Genomic DNA, 15,430 nt, shown 5'->3' with positions numbered 1-15,430 from the left:
TATTTTACTGTTCCATATAAATTTTAGAATTATCTTATTATGTTCCAAGAGAATCCGTATTGAAATTTTTATTGGAATTGTATTGACTTTATAGATCAATTTGGGAGAGAATTGACAAGTTTTCAACATTATTTTCCTATCCAAGAAAATGATATCTCTCCATTTACTTATTTAGATTTTTAAAATTCCCATAATAAAGTATAAAAAGTTTTATTAAATTTATTTTGAGATACTTCATGTTCTCTGATATTATTTTAAATGGCATTTTCCCTTATTTATATTTTCTCGTTGTTTGTTGCTGTTGAACATAAATCAGTGACTTCTGTACATTAATCTTATATTCAGCCATCTTGTTAAACTTGCCTCGTAGCTCTAAATTTTTTTTCAGTACATTCATTTGGGGTTTTAATGTGAATAATTTTATCACTTGGAAATGATACTAGTTTTATTTTTTTATTCCAAATGTCATACCTCTGTTTTTTTGTCCTACTTTTAAAGCTCCTTCTTATTCTTTTGCCCAGTTTTCATTTTCAATTCTTGTCGAAAACAGCAAGTTGAATCAGAAGTGGCTGAGATTTACAGAGACATGAGCCCTTTTCTTTGTGTTTCCACACAGAGCGGTAGAGTTAGTGTGTTTATTGGAAGATGTGGCTGTAGGAAGATGAATTTAGCCTCTGCCGGTGATACTCGTGGGAAGGAAAGGACTGCCTGCAATGATCTGCCTTCTGAGAAGGCCCGTGGACTCTTTTTCTTCTGTTCCTCAAACCTTATTTTGAAAACTGTTGTCAGTTATTGTGTTTTTAAAAAATCAGCATTAGGTCATCTTATCTTAAAGTCCTGCTTCTTAGTGCCAAGGCCCTGTCTTCAGAGATTTGTCATAGCCTTCGCCTCCCTGAGAAAGTTCCTCAACCCCAAGTGTATTTATCCCGGTCGCATTTCCACATAGACTTAAACGTCCATGACGATCTCAGGAAAAATGATTTGGAAGGATGGGTAGAGTTTTTTTTAAAACATTTTAAAGACTCATTCGTCTGACTTTTTTCAGTTTTAAATCCATAGTCTGATTTCCTTCAGGGTACTACTGAATTTTTTTTTTTTTTTTGAGTTTTCACATAAGTCGATTTGTAGTAAATATGACTTTTGAGACATAGATTAAAAATCACTGAAACTTCAAGAAGAAAATAAATGAAAGAAAAGAAATATTTTAATGAATTTTTTTGGATACAAATTTCTCACCTTGACCATTTAAGATTACTTAAAGAAGCCAGATTTTCTAATATTAATTTGTAAATTAGTTTTTAAACATATAATTATTTTTTAGAATAAATTTTCTTTTTTTCCTTTCTTAAGGAGAAAGTATATGTTATATTTTTATTTGTTATTATTTAACTTAATTTTGTGGAATCTTTGTTAGAGCTCGTTTTATATGGCAAAAAAGAGTATCGCCTAAAATTGTCTAATACACACAGTCAAACTAGAAAAACCATTAACTCTGGAATTGTTGGTTTGATAAGTTTTTTTAATAATATTTTTTATTTTCAGTTATAATTGGCTTACAATATTATGTTAGTTTCAGGTGTACAACATAGTGATTAGACGTCTATATAACTCACAAAGTTATTTTTAAATAGTCTTTGCTATCAAAGTTTTTTTTCTGATGACATGTGTAGAAACAAACAGAAACAAATAACATGGCTTGATTTTTTACTTGGGAAAAGTTTACTGCTAGGAATTCATCTTTAACTTACATATTTATTATATCCGAACCTTCCAAATGTCAGTGTTGACACTAAGTTGGGCAATTATAATGCTGTCAGGGAAGGCTAGGGGCATAAGTTTTCTTCTTTCCCCAACCTCTTATGTGGTGGTTATGCCCCAAGGTAATTTAATTTGAGAGCAAAGTAGTTCAGTTTGTGAAGTCCACCATTGGGTAAGCATGATCCTTTGATACAGTTAAATATAAGTTAATATATAAGGAAGGCCTGTGTTCAGTCTACAGCCATATCACCCCGAATGTGCCAGATCTCGTCTGATCTCAGAAGCTAAGCAGGGTCGGACCTGGTTAGTACTTGAATGGGAGACCACCTAGGAAGACCAGGTGCTGTAGGAGTAAAGAATAAAAAATAAGGGATTGTAAACTGACAAGGTCCTTGTAATCTGCGAGGTCCACCAAGGATTGCCTCACCTAAAAAAAAAAAAAAAAAAAAGAAAGTCCTACATTCAGCTTTTTAGATTGTAATGTCTGTAAAATCTGTATGCATTACAACAAACAAAACAGAATCAAGAGATTCTGCCTGCCATAAAAGAGTAATTCTGTAAGAAGTTAGAGATAATAATATCAAACAGATACTCACCATAGGTAAAAATCGATTCCCACTTATGTACTGAATTAACTTAAGTCACTTAGTAGCCACCATCTTGGTTATCAGATTGACTGTCACAGTATCGCAGTGCTTGTGTTCCAGTAACCCTTATTTTATTTATCAATGGCACCAAATTTCAAGAGTAGCGATGCTGGCATTTCAGATATACCGAATAAGCTGTAAAGTACTTCCTTTAAGTGAAACGGTGAAAGTTCCTGACTTAATAAAGAAAGATAAAAATTGTATGCTGATATTGCTAAGCTTTAAGGTAAGAACGAATCTTCTATCTATGAAATTATGAAGAGGGAAAAAGAAATTCATGCTAGTTTTGTTGTTGCACCTCAAACTGCAAAAGTTATGGTCACAGTGTGTGTTAAGCACTTAGTTAAGATGGAAAAGGTATTAAATTTGTGGGCAGAAGACATGAACACTGTGTTCTGATTGATGGCAACATGTTCACCAGAAAGCACTGAGCTGGTATGAAGACTTCTTGTTGAACATGAAATGAGTGATGCATTCACATAACTTTTCTTACAATATATTGGTATAATTGTTCTAGTTTATTATTAGATATTATTGTTAGTCTCTTACTGTGCCTAATTTATAAATTAAACTTTATCATAGGTGTGTAGAGGGGAAAACATAATATATATAGGGTTTGGTACTATGTGCAGTTTCCGGCATCCACTGGTGGTCTTGGAACGTATCCTCTGCAGATAATGGGGGAACTACTGTACTTCAAGCTTCCACGTGGAATGTTGAATGTTTCCCAGTGCCTGACACAGAACTTGCACAAAGTAGGATGTAAAGAATAAAAAGGATTTGCTGAAGGAAAACATTTTTGCATCCCAAGTACAACAGGCTCTTCTTAAAGAGTTATTTGGGATGAGTAAAACATAGCTGTAAAAAATGGAAGCTAAATAGAATCTATATCCCAGAAATATGATAAATAGAGGTATAAACAAGTGATATGTTTTAAAATTAAGTAAAAAAGAAAAAGCCTTCTCTTCAGAATACATTATAATTAACTTGACCAGCTGACATCTCTAAGCTGCATGAAGCAGACTTTGTTTTGGTTACCCTTTTAACTAAATTGATAACAAAATTACTCAAAAAATTAAAAAGAGCTTTTTTCCCCCAGGGGCAGTTCTGTGACTATTGCAATTCTGAGGACCCCAGGAAAGCACATCCAGTCACCAATGCTGTTGATGGATCTGAACGTTGGTGGCAAAGCCCTCCTCTCTCCTCAGGCCTATGGTACAACAAAGTCAACGTCACTTTGGATTTAGGGCAAGTAAGTTATGCTTTCAATTGGAATGGGGAAAATTCATTTGAATATTGTTTTTGTGCCAATTTCTGATACATTAAAAAAATAAACCAGTTTTAATGCAGTAATCATTTTGAGCCTGTTACATTAATATTTGCATCCTTCAATAACCAGATGGTGCCTGTCACAATGCAGACACCCATACTATCTATTAAATGAGTTGAAAAATAGTTGTAAATAGTTTCATTGCCAAAAATATTTTTATTACTATTTTTAATTGTGGTAAAGTATGCATAGCAAAAATTTGCCATCTTAGCCATTTTTAAGTGTACAGTTCAGTAGTGTTAAGTACATTCACACTGTTGTACATCCAGTCTCCAGATGCTATTTTTCTTTCAGAACTGACATTCCATACCCATTCGGCATTAACTCTCCATTTCCCCCTCCCCGCCAGAACATGGAAACCACTATTGTACTTCCTGTCTATGAATTTGACTACTCTAGGTACCGCATATAAGTGGAATCATACAGTATTTGTCCTTTTGTGACTGGCTTATTTCACTTAGCATATCTTCAAGGTTCATGCATGTTGTAACATATGTCAGAATTTTCTTTCTTTTTAAGGCTGAATAATATTCCATTGTATGTGTATACCACATTTTGTTTATCCATTCATCTGTCTATGGATACGTGTGTTGTTTTCACCTTTTGGCTATTGTGATTAATGCTGCTATGAATGTGGGTACAACAAAGACAATTTCATAGCGTTCTCTTTTCTGGAAGTTCTGACTCTGTGAACACTGACTGCTATAGTTTTTGGCCTTGTTTGGCCAGCTGGTCCACAGCAAAACCTGATTTCAGGCTTATACTCCTATGGTAGGCTAAGATGGTCCCCAGGATGCCTGCTCCTGTGAATATGATATATGTCATGCCCGAAATTAGTTGGCATTATATGACAAAGATGAAGGAATTTTGCAGATGTGTTTAAGCTCCCAAGTCATTTGAGTCAGTTGATCAAAAGGGAGTTTAAACTGGTAGACCTTTTCAAATTAGGAGAGCTCTTAAAAGAGACTGGCCCTACCTGAAGGAAGACAGTTGAAGCATAAGAAATTTTCCTGCTGACCTTGAAAGGGAAAACTGCCATGTTGTAAACTCCCTGTGGAGATGGCTATGTGTCAAGGACCTAAGAGTGGATTCTGGATTCTGAGAGTGGCTCCAGCCAACAGCCAGCAAAAAAGTAGAGACTTCAGCTTTACAACCACAAGGAGCTGGATTCTGCTAACAATATATGGAAACTTGGAAGCAGGTCTTTCCAGTCATCCAGTCGACACCTTGACCCTGAGCAGCAAACCTGGTCATGCCATACCCAGACTCCTGACCGACAGAACTGCAAGATGATAAATGGGTGTTATTTTAAGACATTAGGTTTGCGGTTATTGTTAAACAGCAATAGAAAACCAATATACCTTCTTATTTCCTTTTTCAGACCAGGGAGTGCCTCTCAGTCATTCCATCCTATTTTTAAAATATTAATTGAGTACCTTCTGTGTGCCAGACACTGTTCTAGGCACTTGGGAAGTATGAGGGAACAAAAAAGATGAAGATGTTTCCCTTTATGACACTTATATTCTAGTGTGGGAGACAGCCAACAAAAATATACATAATAAATAAGTATATATGATAGTTAAAAGCTGATAAGAGCTATGTAAAAATTAAAAGGTAGACCGTGGTAAGAATATCATGAATGCAGAGAAAAGGATGGTTTCCATTTTTAATTAGGACGGTCAGGAGAGGGCTTATTAAAGAAACACTTGAAGCAGGTGAAAGAGTTAAGTCATATAATTTGTAACTCTGACAGAGGGAACAGCCCTGAAAGTCCCTAAGGTGGGAGTTTGTCTGAAAAGTACAAGGAGCAGCATGGAGACCAGAGTGGCTGGAGCAGAGTAAGAAAGGGGGAGGTGGCAGGATAAGAGGTCAGAGGGCCAAAAGACAGGGCCAGATCATATAGGGCCCCATAGGCCATGGTAAGCTCTTTGGTTTTTAAGTGAAATGAGAGCCATTACAGTCTCATGTAGAGGAATGATATGATTTGACTTATATTTAAAAAAGATTTCCTGGCTGTTCTGTTGAGGATCATAGCGGAGCAAGTGTAGAAGCTAGTTAGAACACTGTCACAGTAATCCTCTGGTGGCAGTGGAAGTGGGTGACTGGATTCCAGGTATACTTTGGAGAGGTGCCATAATTTCCTAGTGATCTGAATGTGAAGTAGGAGAAAATAGAGGATTCAGGGATGATTCCCAAAACTTTTGGTCTGAACAAATGGAACTGCTGTTTCTAGAGATGTTGGAGACTGTGGGAAGAGCAGGCTTAGGGGAGACTGGTTGTTATTCTGGACATGCTAAGATTGACAGTGTGTGGATGTCCAAGTGGAGATATGGACTAGGCACTTGGAGAGATGAGTCTGAAAAACTGTCTGGGCTGGAGACAGACATTTGTTGTGGATTTCTTTAGGATATATCCTATTTAAGATTTCCCAGCTTCTTGAATCTGTAGGGTTCCCCCCTACCTTCTTTAATCCTCCTCGCACTCCCACCTCTGACCTACGGATGTTCCTGTCTCCCCTTAAGAACTGGATCTCTGAAGGCAGGGTGCCTCCTCCCACACGCTCGAGGCATGCACCTGGAGCCTGGCACACCCGGGGTATAGTCTGTGGCTCCACCTGGGGCATGAACCCAGGACCTTCTGTGTGTAAAGCAGACGTGCTAACCACTACACGAATCTGTAGGTTTTATACCTTTCACCAACTTTGGAAAGTTTTCAACTCCTTCCTTGCTTTTCCAGCTTTGTTGAGGTATAATTGACAAACAGAATTATATATATATAAAGCGTACGACCTGATAATTTGATGTACATATACTTTGTGAAATGATTACAATGATGAGGTTAACTAACACAGCAATTCCCCAACCTTTTTGGCACCAGGGACTGGTGCTCCTATGAGAATCTAATGCCTGATGATCCGAGGTGGAGCTGAGGCAGTGATGTTAGCACTGGGGAGCGGCTGCAAATAAAGATGAAGTTTCCCTGGCACCCGTTGCACACCTCATGTTCTGTGGCCTAGTTCCTAACAGGCCATGGACCAGTACTGGTCTGTAGCCTGGGGGTTGGGGACCCCTGAAGTAACATATTTATCACTTCACATAGTTACCGTTTTTTGAGTGTGTGGTGAGAACATTTAAGGTGTACTTTCTTAATAAATTTCAAGTATGCAGTATAGTGTCATTAACTATAGTTACCATGCTGTACATTAGATCTTATAACTGAGTTCATATACCCTTTGACCAGCATCTCCCATTTCCTCCCATACCCCAGCCCCTGGTAACCACATTCTACTATCTGTTTCTATGAGTTCAACCTTTTTTTTTTTTTTTTTAAATTCACATATAAATTAGATGATATAATATTCGTCTTTCTATGTCTGGCTTATTTCTCTTAGCATAGTGTCCTCTAGGTTCATCCATATTCTTGTAAATGGCAGGATTTCAGTCATTATTTCTTCGAATACTTTTCAGCCCCTCTCTCTTATCTCTCTTTGGGATTCTGATAATACAAATGTTGTATTTTTTAATTATTGTTCCACAGGTCCCTGAGGCTCTGTTCATTTTTTTTTTCTAGTTGATTTTTCTATATTTTTTCAGATTAGGTAATTATATTGTCCTATTTTCAAATTCACTGATTCTTTTTTATACTTGTTCTTATACCTAGCCATTCCAGTAAGTTTTGAATTTTAGTTATTTTATTTTTCAATTCCATACTTTCCATTTTGTATTTTTTGTATCTTTTATATCTTTTTATATCTATATCTTTTATATCTTTTATTTCTTGGCTGAGATTTGTATATTTTCATTTACCTCAGGAGTATTTTTACTTATCATTGAAATATTTTTATGATTCCTGCTTTAAAGTTTTGTCAGATAATTCTATTGTCTATTTCATCATCTTGTGCTGGGGTCTGTTGATTGTCTTATCTCATTCTAGTTGTTATTTTTTTCCTGGTTTTAGGTATGATAAGTGGTTTTCAGTTGTATTCTGGACATTTTAGATGTTATATTAGGAGACTCTAGATTCTATTTAAATCTATCTTAATAGGCAGTCACACTGTTTAGGTTTAATGTGTAGGTCCTGGTCTACTTTAATGGGCTGTGGTTCCAATTACAATTTGGTTTTTAGAGCTGGTGCACACTCTTCTAGTCTGCTTTGTTCATCTGGTGCCTGGGGCTTCTGCTTGGTTCCTATTAGTGCTGTCTGTAAGGGCAGAATAAACTTCTCCTGACCCAATGTCACTTGGTAGGGGTTAAGAGATGCTGGACTTTCAGGGCAGAGAGTGCTTCCCAAGCCCACTATCCCAGGCTGCCTGGTGTAGGTGGAGCTCCTGCTAAAATAGAAATTTGGAAGTTGATAGCATATAGATGGTATTAAAATATGAGAGAGCGGGAAGAGCAGAGGACCAGGGGCTGAGCCCTAGGGCTCTTCAACATTAAAAAGTCAGGGAAAAGAGAAGGAACCAGTAAAGAAGACTGATATGGAGTGAAAAATGGGAGGAGGGCAACCAAGAGAGGGTGGTGTCCTAAAAGCCAGATGAAGGAGAGAGACTTACAACTCTATAATACAAAGACAAAGCCTTATTTTAAAAAATAGGCAAAAGTTCTAAACAGACATTTCTCCAAAGATACACAATGGCTAATAAGCACACGAAAAGGTGCTCAATACGTTAATCTTCAGGGAAATATAAATTAAAATCATAATGAGTTACCACTTCACACCCAGTCAGATGGCTATAATCAAAAAGATAATTACAAGTATTGGTGAGGCTGTGGAGAAATTGGAACCCTTGTACATTGATAGTGGGAATAAAAAATAGTATAGCTGTTTTGGAAAACACTTTCGATAGTTCCTCGAAGTTAAATACAGAGGTTATCATATGGCCCCGCAATTCCATGACTAGTTATTTACCCAAGAAAAAAGAAAACATACATCTACAGAAAAGCTTGTTTATGAATGTTCATTGTAGCATTAGTCATATTAGCCAAAAAGGAAATAACTTGAATTTCTATCAACTGATGAATAAATAAACCAAATATGGCATATTTCTATAGTGGAATATTAATCAACAATAAAAAGGAATGAATTTCCAATGAATGCTATAACATGGTTGAACCTTGAAAGCATTATGCTATGTGAAAGAAGCCAGCCACATACGATTTCATGTATATGAAATGTCCAGATAGGCAAATCTATAGAGATAGAACAGTCACTTAGCGGTTGCCGGGGGTAGGGGTTTTGGAGAGAATTAGGGAATGACAACTAGCAGATATGGTTTGTTTGAGGAGAGAGATGAAAATTGATTGAGATTGATTGGACAACTCTGTAAATATACTAAAAACCTTTTCATTGTACATTTTAGATGGGTGAATTGTATGATGTATGAATTATATTTTAATAGAACTATAAAAAATAAAATTTTTTTATAGTTCTTTTTTTCTATAAAAAAATTTTTTTTAATAGAAAGAGGATATTTCAAGAAAAAAAGGAGGGAGAGAATAACTGTGTCAAATATTGTGTCAATTAATGTAAAACTAATAATGACCAATAATTCACCATTGCATTTGTCAGTGTGGAGGTCACTGGTAACTTTGATGAGACAGGCTCGAAAACCTGACTATAGAAGATTAAAAGAATCTTCTATACTAGGAGTTGAAACTTCTAGTATAGAAATCTAATTTAAAGAGTTTTGCTGCAATGGGGAAAAAAAGAAATGGGAAAGAGTTATCGAAAGTTAGGTGAAGAGAAGGTTGGTTAAGTCATGATGGAGAGAGAGCAATGAGCTTGTGTACAGATGGTAATAAGAACAGGAGGGAGAAGACTGCTGCTGTGTTATGTGAGTTTGCTAGGTGCTGGCACCACTAACACTACAACTAATAACAACACGAATACTGATGCTTACACTAATCTTTCTGCTGGCTACAGCTGTGCATAGAGTACAATTTATATGGCTTGGAAGCAGTAAAAAAGGGAAATGCACCCCACATACTAGAAATGAAATAATACTAAGATTTCTTTGAATGAATGTGTTATCTGCATTTAGTTGGGACTAGTTTGGTAATAGGAGGGCTTTCCACCTTTTTAGCCGTATGTTATGTTAAATTAGGCCTCTCCTGAGAATATCTTCACTGTTGATTTGCATCTGAGATAATTTAGGGAGAGCCTTCATAATTTGAAAGACTGTATAAACCCAATTTCAACTATGATTAGTCTTATCCCTCTAATAGCTCACCCCTAGCATTAATCTAGTAGAGATTTTGCCTATGATGACCAGGTTTGCCCATTATACCACTTATTTAACTGAAGATTTCTATAGTTAGCTGGACATTTTAATCTATCAAAATGATATATATTGAACATACCAATGCCTGCTGGACTTACTCTTTTTCCCTTAAAGCTGTTTTTTAAAAACCTACTTTTTAAAAGCACTCTTTTGATGTATTTAAAAATCTCTAAGACAGTTTAATTAGAAAACACCAGCATAGGAATGATTTAGTAATTTGCTGGTTGCTGACAGACATTAGCTATGGCAAACATCTTCATGAAGCCTCGGCTGCTCTGTGGGGTCGTCGAGAGTGTGGGTCTCATTGTCAGCCCACCTCAGTTTGTGCCTCGGCGTGCTGCTTACTCACTGTGTGACCCTAGGCAGACTTCGCTGCTCTCTGCTGCTGTTTCCTCATTTATAAAGTGAGATGATAATAGAGCTTACCTCATAAGATTGCTGTGAGGTTTAAATGATTAACTGCTTTGTTTTTAAACCTCTTTAGGCCAGTGATTTTTTAAATAAATTTTTATTTAACAAAATAAACTTTAATAAATGCTCATTATTAAAACAAACTCATAACTGCTGCTCCTCTAGAAAACACTGTATAGAATACTATAGGAAATACTGTAGAAATAGGAAAAGCAGTATAAACTATATCAGACTGAAATGTTTCTTTCTTTGTGTTGGAGTAACACGTGCTTTAACAAGCATATTTTTTCTTACAAGATTCATATTTTATGCCCCATTGGTGGGATCCATATTTTCTTGTTTTTGCTGGAATTAACCATGAAAGTGTCACTGAGAGGTTAGATTTCATAATTGAGTAGAGACCTAAAGACCTTAGATTTAGAAGTGAGAATTTCGTTGCATGGTTGGGAAATGAAACATAGGCCATTAATTTGTTATTACCAAATCACTTTTTTTCCCAGCTACTGAGAAGTAAAATTTAACAGCTTATATTGTCATGAAGGGGTCACTTCTCTCTCTCTCCTTTTGGACTAGTTGCTGGTTTTCATTGTTATTTTTCTTGGCCAATGCAGTTTGACAAACAAAAACACTACCTTCAGGATTTGTTCTTCCTCCTTACAAGGTGGCAAATGTAGGAAGTTTTCTGTGATTCACTAGAGGCTGCGGCATTTTCTGTAGCTGTTTATTTGATTTGATTTGATTCATCAGTGTCAGGCTATAGAATAAAAACATGACAGCTTACAGGACACTTTCATCTCGTCAGGCCAAGAATAATGAGTTAATTTTGACATTTAAAGCAAAATATGGATGTCTAGTTTTTAAAAGATATTTTTTGAAATATAAGGATATTTGTTTCTTCCTGTACTACTGGTAGAGCATGACCTCCAGAGCTCTCCCCCTGTGAGAGAGGAAAGTATAGCAATGGGCTCTAGGCACCCTCCTGTATTTCAGAGTCCAAGCAGATCTTACACTGTGGGCTCCCTACATTCACCTCTGCTTTTCCTTCTGTGTGAGGTATAAGGAAAAACATGTGGAGGCAGGTGTGGCAGGGGTTCTCATGGTTCCCTGAAGTCAAGGTGATTGAGAGGTTGGGAGGGGCTGGCACTCAGGTGGGAAGGAAGAGGCGAACCAGCGCAGGGCAAGACAGGATCCACAGCAGGGCAAGCCTGGTTCATCAGGTCCAGGGAACAGAAGGAAAATCATCTTGTGGAGAATTTTAAGGCTTTTATGCAACTTGCATGCCCCCGAGACCTATTTTAACCTATTAGTAAAAATAAACAAAAACACAGCAAACAACCCCCTAGAAAACCTCAAAAGGAATGCGTGTTTGCCTCAGAGGTAGGAAGTATGAAGAGAAAAAGTGACATTGCACCCTGTTCTGCAGGATTGCTAGGGAAAGGCGTGCCTAGCTCGAGCAGAAGACAGCAGATGAGACAGTCCTTTGGGCCTTGTTAGAGGAAAGGGCTGTGAAGCCAAGGACTGCCTACAGTCCCCTGCCCACCTCTGAGAAGGCTGACCTCCATGGACAGTTCCTGTGCCCATTCACGTGTCCCATCTCCAAGGCCTACACCCAACTCTCTGCTTCCTGCCTGAGGGGTCTTTTTAGGCCGGTGGGGAGCTTTCTTAGCCTGTGTATACAGCAGCTGAGAATAGCAGGATTTAATGCCCTCGGGGCAACCCTCAGTCTAGTAGGGACAGGGGTTGGTGGAAGAATGCCGCATTCCCCTGTCTCTCCACTGGACCGTTCTGAAGTGCATTCTTCATAATTCTTCAGAGTGTCTCCACCAGAATCGAGCCCCAGTTGGCCCTGGTAAGAATCTGTTCATTAACATGTCACTGACTTTTCTCCTTCCTCTGTGTTCCTTTCACTTCTAATTTGTGCTTCTTTAGATCAACTCCAAAAGAAACTAGCTGTACCCAAGTCTTTGTCTCAAAGTTGGCTTTAGAGAGGACCTAGACTAACACAGGGAAGAAAAGGGGCCCAGACTGACCCTGATACCCTCCCCCCATATATATTTACACAGGCAAACACAATGAAAAAGTTATTTAAAATGCAATGAGTAGAAAATTCAGGAAATGATTTTTAAACTCTCAGATTAAGAGTAACAAAAGAAACAGCATTATAACTTTTAAAGGAAAAGTAGGTCACAGAAATTTCCCATTACTCTATTTTTTCATGAACTCAGCATAGATCGTGAACTCCCTAGGTGCCAGATGCAAATATAGGATTCAACCAGCTGAGACTGAATTTAGTGTACAGATACCTTCTAGGATTCTGCGCCCCGCCCCCTCCCCTCGGCCCCCGCCCCGGTCCTCTTCAACTTCTATAAGACTTTGGTGGATGAATCAAAAACATTCTTTGTAGCCCTTGTCAATTCTGACTCAGATGGGAGGAAGGCCTGGGCTAATTTCTGATTCTTCCTGGGCTTGTGGGTTTTGCAGATTAAATTGGTTCTAGGGATGCCTGGCAGACAAGGTCACTAGGAGTCTGGCTCAATTGGGTCCCTGGGTGGATACAGTTCAAGCCAGAAAGTGGATGATTTTTGGATTTGACCCAATCTTCTAGATTCCTCAGAAATTCTCTAGATTCCAAGCTTTTGGAAGCCAGGGTCCATGCCTTCTTTTGTTCATACATGATGTTCTTCTCCCAACATCTTGCACAGTGTTCAGCACATAGTAGATGCTCCATAAATATTTGCTGAGTAAATGTACAATGAACCAAGGATGACTCAGAGTTAGTCTGAATTTCCCCAGAGTATAGTACTAGTGAAAACATATTGCTGTGAGACCAAATCTCTGGGTAGGAGTGAATCAGACTAGACTTTATAATTAGATGGTTGGTTCCACTTATGACACTTAGGTCTCTTTGCAATGTCATTTAAGTATTTTATAGCTATAATACAATTAGAAGATTTAGATCTTATATAGAATAAATTTGTAATTAATAAATATTCTATTAATAAACATATAATGATGAGACTCAACCCATGAAAGCAAATAATTAATGAGTAGGTAGAAAAATAAGAACCAAAAAAAATCTCCTGGGCTCCCGGGGATGCAACTTTTTCCTTTAGGCTACTATAGTAATCTAAAAGGACTTTGAAATGCCTTTTAAGGTCCTTGTATATTGGAAAGAATCTGGCAATATGGCATTTTCTTTTTATACATGAAACACTCAAGGAGGTTGAGTGGATCTAGAGCAAAAGACTGGAATTCCTGAGCTGTCAAGTTTGTTTTGTTCTCTGAACAGCTTATCCCAAAGAGCATTGATAATATATATTAGTAAATAAATTCCAAGACCTTTAAACACTATTATAGAAAATAATGTCTTAGAAATAGTTTCTGACCTAAAAACTATATATTCTCTGTCCATACTGGCTCTTTTTCAGTCCTTCCCCGACTCAATTGATACATTTCACACCCATTTCTTCAAGCCATAAAATTGAATCGCCATTTACTCCATGTATTACACATAAATCCTGACGCTAATGGCTAAACACAATGCAAGTTTAATTCTCATTCCTGTAAACAGTTCGAACCTTTACTGATCCTGGCCACTCCAAACAATGATTCAAAGGTTTAGAGTCTTTCCATATTTTGGCTCCATCATCTTCAACACATGGTTCCTTAGGTTGCCCTGAGGACTGTCTCCATTCCAGCCAGGGGGAATGAGAAATGAAAATGGAAGATTACATATGAGAGGCTTTTATAGGCAAGACTGGAAGTGGCATAGTCTTATTCTGGAAGCTCTTACTCTATTAGCTAAAACTCAGTCACATTGCCCCACCTAACTGCAGAAGAGGCCAAGAAATGCCGTCTAGCTGTTGTCCAAGAAGAGGAAACAGACTTTCTAACTAGAGAAGCCATCTCTTCAGTGGCGTGCTACAGGTGGCTCCCAGTTGCGAGAGCTGATTTTGTGCATCTCTTCCCAGTTCTGTATCCCATGACATCCACCATGGTGAGAGAATTTACACCACAGAAATTGGCAAATGTTACAAATCAGGGCTTCTTCCTTCCAAGAGCCAGTTTACCAGCATACCACTCACTGAGTCTTTTCTCCATCCCTCTATTTCCCCTTCCTATTCCTCCTTACCATATAATTAATCACTATATCTTACTTTTTAATATCTTGGAGTCTGGCTCTTCCTCTCCATTGATACAATGCTATTCCAGTTTGGCTCTTGACAGCTATTCCTGTCATTAGTCCACCCATCTTCTAACTCATTTCACTCTACTCGCAGCTCAGTTTGTTTTTCAGTCAGTCTGGGAGGAACAGAATCACTAATGGAGAGATGAGAGAGATTAGAAACAATCGAGGTTGATGGTCTTCCAAGGGTCTACTTGTCAATCTTCCTCATCACTTCCAGAGTGAAACAAAAATTTGAACATGTCATTCTCCCTGTTTAACATCCTTCAGTAGCTCTCTGTTATTTTCAGAATAAACCTGAAGTTTGTTAGCATAGCATACAAGTCCCTTCACAGTCTAGCCCCTGCCTTTTCACCAACCTCTTCTTTAGATGCCACTTATCCCACAGACTCTATGCCACATCAAGAATAGCCTAGTGTAGCTCCCTAAATACTCTATTTCCTGCTTTGGGGCCATGTTTTGATGCTGTTCGTGGCCCTTCCCACCCTGCCTTGTCGGGCTACCTCCTTCCCAAGATAACTCCAGTATCACCTGCTAGAAGCCCTCCCTGACTACTTGCTTCTCTCACCAACCTCGTACTGTTTCTATTTATTCTGAGGTACTTGCTGCATTGTGTTATGAAGGCTCAATACACTGTGAGCTCCTTAAGGTCAAGGGCTATGCATATAGTATTCTCCTTTGTATCTATGGGGTTTAAAAGTCTTGGAATGTGCTATGTCCTCAGCACATGCTGAATTAAATGAAAAGGAAAATTTCTATACCATTCTTTTCACATGATTCCATTTGATTATATGTCTTGAGGTAACCATGAACAACTC

At 37.8% G+C, this 15,430-nt stretch overlaps 1 protein-coding gene and 1 pseudogene across 1 annotated transcript in view; both read left to right on the top strand.

Moving 5' to 3' along the window:
* Positions 1–15,430, top strand: part of LOC105292306 (laminin subunit alpha-3-like) — a 171,503-nt gene that overhangs the window by 27,024 nt on the left and 129,049 nt on the right. The window contains exon 3 of the mRNA XM_023530840.1: positions 3,505–3,657. Coding sequence (XP_023386608.1) covers positions 3,505–3,657 — 153 coding nt within the window. The remainder of the gene's footprint in view (positions 1–3,504; positions 3,658–15,430) is intronic.
* Positions 1,992–2,110, top strand: LOC111739917 (annotated as a pseudogene).

The sequence above is a fragment of the Pteropus vampyrus genome, unplaced genomic scaffold, assembly GCF_000151845.1.
Source record: "Pteropus vampyrus isolate Shadow unplaced genomic scaffold, Pvam_2.0 Scaffold55, whole genome shotgun sequence".
NCBI classification, from domain to species: domain Eukaryota; kingdom Metazoa; phylum Chordata; class Mammalia; order Chiroptera; family Pteropodidae; genus Pteropus; species Pteropus vampyrus.
The sequence above is the reverse complement of the archived record's forward strand: the minus strand, read 5'-3'. Positions and strand labels throughout refer to the sequence as shown.